The sequence below is a fragment of the Syzygium oleosum genome, unplaced genomic scaffold (assembly GCF_021117445.2).
Source record: "Syzygium oleosum isolate NSW1041296 unplaced genomic scaffold, Sole_v2.1 Sole_v2.02, whole genome shotgun sequence".
NCBI classification, from domain to species: Eukaryota; Viridiplantae; Streptophyta; class Magnoliopsida; order Myrtales; family Myrtaceae; genus Syzygium; species Syzygium oleosum.
In genome coordinates, this window is record NW_026607486.1 from 11,311,764 (window position 1) to 11,316,852 (window position 5,089).

The following is a 5,089-nucleotide window of genomic DNA, read 5'->3' on the forward strand; positions in this document are numbered from 1 at the left end:
ACTAAACGGCGTCGTTTTTTATTTTTAATGCTGACTGGACCTCTCCGGCGAGCCATAGATCTCTCCAGCAAGCCATGTCAGCGCCACGTAGGATTTCCGGCAAGCCATGTCAGCATTGGCACTAAAGTGATCGTTTTTCAAAAAAGTTTGCACCAAAATGTTCCGAAAAAAAATTATGGCACCAAAGTGTCCGCCGTACACAACTTATGGCACTTCTGGTGTCCTTTTGCCCTTTATTAACACTCTGAAACTGCTGAAACTCACAATGCTTAACTGTTGGTAGGTAAATTTTTCACGTATAGTTTTTTCCATAATTGTTTGAAATCTAAAATTAAGAAATGTAAAAACACAACATACAACTCTAATTCCATTAATTTTTGGTGCCATACCCTTTTAAAAATAGTCCATCACAAATAAAAAGTGCATGTCCTCGCTGCAATGTCACACAATTCTTCATAATTACCATAAAAAGGGTTGGGATATATGTCAGGATAATTACCCGACTCAATCTCCACCCTTCCTACTTGATAAGGAGAAGGTGGAGAATTCGATTCCTTACCTTCTTATGAGGGGCTAGGGATAGGGATATTTAATTTCAGATGTGGGTTTCGACTCCCACGCTCTGCAAAGAGGCAGGATAAAAATCTAAGTGTAAGTTGAGAGTTAGAGTAAGACAAAAAAAAAGTCTCATAAAGGCTACTTAATATTTTACAATGCACCGACGATCGTATTGGTATAAACTCTTCTGCATTAATATTTTGTCTCACATTTTCTTTTGACAAGTCCAAGTTTTCTTGGCTTGAATTCTTCATAGAGACACAATTTGTTTTATATTTTTCCAAGTCACTCTTAAGGATGGAAGAAGTTAGCATTAATCCCTCTATCAACTAATACCCAGATCGCTGCAACCACCATCACCACCCACAACACCACGCCGAGCCACCCTAGCCCAACGTTGAGCCACCACATGCCGCTCCTGCGACGAGGCCGCTTGATCGCCAGCCACATGAAGCACGGTAACACAAACGTTAGTGTGGAAGTCATCCCCCCAATCAGCGGGGCCAGGCTCCCTAGAAAGGGGAGAGCCACCGCCACGAAGAAGGCTAGGCAGCCAAAGAAGACCCTCAGGGATGTGCGGGCCCGCCGAGAGCAGCGGCGGTCCCTAATGCTGGTGTACCGGAGCTCCAGGTTGTCGAAGACCGGCATGGCGTAGATCTGGAATGTGCTGAGGCAGTTGGCCGCTACGAGTAGGTAGATTAGGCCCATCACAAGCTTCGGTGTGTCTTGGCCATGGAATTGGGGGAAAGCAATGTAGAGTCCACCATTTGGTATTTTGCTTCCATAGGCCCAAAACCCACCAATGGCTAAAGAGTATAAGCAGAGAGCGATAAGTGAGTAGGAGATGATCACAGCTCTCCACATAAGCCTTTTGGAAAGGCATTTTGGGGTTGAAGGCAATGTTCCCTACATCACAAAATGGGCACACAAGAAAGTCATCATTGCTGAATCAAGTGTAGGATTTGAAACCCCAATCGCGATGCGCCCGAATTCACCCGGTTCTAGGGGAGAGAGCTCTCTAGAGATTCCCAAGTTTTATCCATTGCAAATGATGCAAGCAAGGACAGTATGGATTCCTCACATCGTCATTGAAAAGCAAAGAAGTTAGACAAAAGAAAAGTTAAGCCATTTTACCTGAATTTCAAGCACGAGGTTGTGACCTCTAAAAGACAAGGCAATGATCCCGATAGCATTCAAAACCCCACCGATTCTCGCCGCGTCCGACTTTGCCTCAATCAACGGCTTGTAGGAGATGCCCGCGGGCCTACCCTTGGCAACAGACAGAATCCAAATCAGGGCGCCGTAACTGACGGCTGTGATGGCTCCGAATAGTGAGACCTTAGCTATGGAATGCAGATTCGGCCGTTGTGCTATGACGATGGCTATGAATGTGAATAGCAAGAACCACTCCACGCCGTTGGGTGGCTTGGCGCTACACGCAGTGCCATCTCCGCCGCACATGGTCTTGAAGAGAAGCTCCATGGCCCGACCTCCGGTGATGATCTCCATCACACACGTGCCCCCCGATAGGTACATCACGGGGAATATGGCAAGCAATTTTCCCAACCTGGGTCCTGAAATTTTATTTTGAAGATACCGTTAAATTTAATTATTGATACATTAATTTGCCTAATTATGAATAATAATCGTGAAAGAAATACAAGCAAATGGACCCAAAAATTAAAACAACGTCAGAGTGGAATTACGCTAACGATTCTTAAACTCCCACGATAAAATTGAACTTTTGGAAATACTAATCTTTCTTCTTTTTTTATTGTAATTAATTAACGTGATAAAAAATATTTTAAATATATAGCGGCATACCGAAGGCAGCAATAGAGAGGTGGAGGAATCTGCTGTAGCGGGTTCCAGGAACCAATTCATGGAGCTGCACAAGAGCCCATATGGTGTAGAGTTGCCACAGAAATCCTAAGGATAGAATTAGGATTCCCCATACCCTTCAAAATTAAGAAGAAAATAATAATGAGACAATAATTAATAATAACCAATTCGATAGATTAACAAGTATAGGTTAATGAAAAGTTACATAGGCATTTTTACTCAAGTTCATTAAACGGAAAGAATAGCAGTTTCGCTTTTAAAGCACGATCATCTTATATACGGGATATTCTCCACTACCTCCTGGCACCTCTCGTGGAATATGGGAAAAAATGGGTCATAGAATAGGCAAAGTAATAGATCCAAAAATGTCTTTCTGGACCTTTAATTAAAAATAATAAAAAAGACCCAAAAAGTCAAAATTTTCTTTGAAGTGGCCGTTTTTCACGGGGAAAAATCACTATATCTTGTTGTCTGAACTTAAAATAATGAAAATGGATATGGGTAGTCTCCGAACTTTTTAAGAAATTGATGAAAATGGTTCTATAGTTGTAGAATTCGATTGTTAATAGTATAGTGAAAATATGGCCATTGAGGTTTTAATATTATAAAGGAGAGGAGAATCAAATCAAGTATGATTCTAGCAGCACACAATGTCGACAACACAAAGACATGCAATCCAGATTTTTGGTGAGTGGTACCGACGAACTTAGTGGAGTACATGGATGTGTTGGCCAATAGGAAAGAGCGTAATATCCGGATGTCGTAATACTCGCATATCGACCTTTTGTTATCACACGATCCCATTACTGAAGACACTCATTTTTCTTCATAGATAAAATTAGGTGCACAGTCGGTGCATGGAGAAAGATCTTACGAGTGAACTTGAGGATAGTACGGCCAATTAAAAAAGGGGGGGGGGGGGGGGGGGGGTAAAAATGCTAAAAATTGAAAATGGGTGCATCTTTTGCGGATGAGAATGTGAATTTCGAAAAATGCTATTTCTTAAAAATAATATTAGGTTCATTGTCTATGCAAAGAGAAAGATTGTCCGTGAAGTCGAGGATTATTCCGCCTCTAATTTCCGCCTTATTCATTAATAGCTGGATCTTTTGCCGGTGAGAACGTGAAGAGGAAAAGCATCGGAATCGAAGAGATATTCTTCGCGAGATCATCAATTTAATAATTAAAACAAAATTCTAATTCATATAGTTAAAATATCCATATAATTCAAGAACACTTTAATTGGAGAGAATTCACACCTTCGAAGAAACTCACCCAAAGTTTTTGGTCATCTTATGTTGATTTATCAAAGCCCTAGGTTTCCAACCCGTCGTAGACGCGAGGACCACGTGGAGTGCAAGTCAGTGAATAAACTTTTATCAAACCCCTAAAGAAATCGAAGATTCTTCTTTTGTCATTTTCTTTAAACTTAAGCAAAATCAAGAAATTAGGGAAACACATCATGTGACATGGCGCTGTTTCCAAGAAGTCTGGGCGGCCGAATTCTCTAACAAGCAACAGACCAAATCTCATGCAGCCCGATGAAGATTTCAAGAGATGACTGAATCCCAGTCACATATGAATTACGAAAATATAAGTAATTTAATGACGACGAGATAACTTTGGCTTACCAACCAAGAGAAGCGAAGGCAACAGGAAGCATGAGCGCCTGGATCCCCATCCCGGAGCACAGGACATGGAACACCGCGGACACGGTGCTGCCGCCCCTCGACTCCGTGATCGGGAGCCACCCGTCCTGAGGGTTCTCCTCGTGAGGGCCACCGGCGGCCATCGCCTCGGCAGTGGCCTCGTCCACGACGGAGCCGGTCGTGATGGTGACGGCGACGTGCGCCGCCTTGGTCGGGACGGCATTGTCATCAAGAGTCAAGCCGTAAAACCCATCATCGACTATCTCACCTACTTCCCCCATGACGGATTCGATGTCTCCGGCCCGAGATCCCGAACTTCAGTTATAGGGGGCGAGAGAAGATGGGTTGGTGGGAGAAGGTCAGTGGTGAGCTGTGACCATGATGCAATGCATCGTCACGAGAAGAAGATGGTGATGTTTACAGCGCAACTGTGAGCAGAGAATAGAAGAAGATTTGAGGACGACACAGCTTACCCAGTAGTTGAGAGCACTGGCCTTGATGCCTACTTTATACTTCCGCGTGTTCGACATTATATATATTTCGAATTGTTAATTTTTACGAAATTATTGATTTTTTCATTTTCTTGGTTAGGTTTCTCGAGGCAATTTTCTCTGTGGGGGAGGGGGGAAGGTTAACCAATAGTCAAGAGTCAACTTAATCTAAACGGCGTGATGCACGATGTTTTCTCTGGAATTTTGGGTTCATGTTTTTGCCTAGGAAGGTGCATATTGAAATATACATGCACCTAAAATTCAAATTTTCTTTTGCGGTATAATTTGACCCAGATTCATTTTACCCCGTAAAAGTCATTTACATATAAGCACAATAGTGAAATATGTGACCGGGCGAATATTATGCAATCTAAATATTTCGTCGATTCGACGCATCTTATTGTACCGAATTTCATAAAGATCGATCTTTCCGTTCGGACGCAATTATTGAGAATATCTCCGAATAATTATTTTGACGGGTCTTTTTTTTCCTTAAGAAATCGTACTATTTAGAGGATATTCAGTATATTATGTTACGTCTACGATCGT

General features: G+C 42.3%; 1 protein-coding gene across 1 annotated transcript; it reads right to left on the reverse strand.

Annotated features, from left to right (window-relative positions):
* Positions 1-728: 728 nt before the first annotated feature.
* Positions 729-4,531, reverse strand: LOC115681492 (lysine histidine transporter-like 8). Its single transcript, XM_030605457.2, has 4 exons — positions 4,032-4,531; positions 2,383-2,516; positions 1,693-2,132; positions 729-1,464 (listed from the first exon to the last, which is right to left on the reverse strand). The coding sequence occupies exons 1-4, from the start codon at positions 4,328-4,330 to the stop codon at positions 850-852; spliced, it is 1,488 nt and encodes a 495-aa protein (XP_030461317.1). The 5' UTR covers positions 4,331-4,531; the 3' UTR covers positions 729-849.
* Between the last annotated feature and the right edge of the window lie 558 nt (positions 4,532-5,089).

Coding starts and splice junctions, on each gene's coding strand:
- LOC115681492 (XM_030605457.2), bottom strand. CDS start 4,330: ATGGGGGAAGTAGGTGAGATAGTCGATGATGGGTTTTACGGCTTGACT. Junction 2,517..4,031: donor GCCTTCGCTTCTCTTGGTTG/GTAAGCCAAAGT, acceptor TTAATTTTGAAG/GGTATGGGGAATCCTAATTC. Junction 1,465..1,692: donor ACCTCGTGCTTGAAATTCAG/GTAAAATGGCTT, acceptor TTTGTGATGTAG/GGAACATTGCCTTCAACCCC.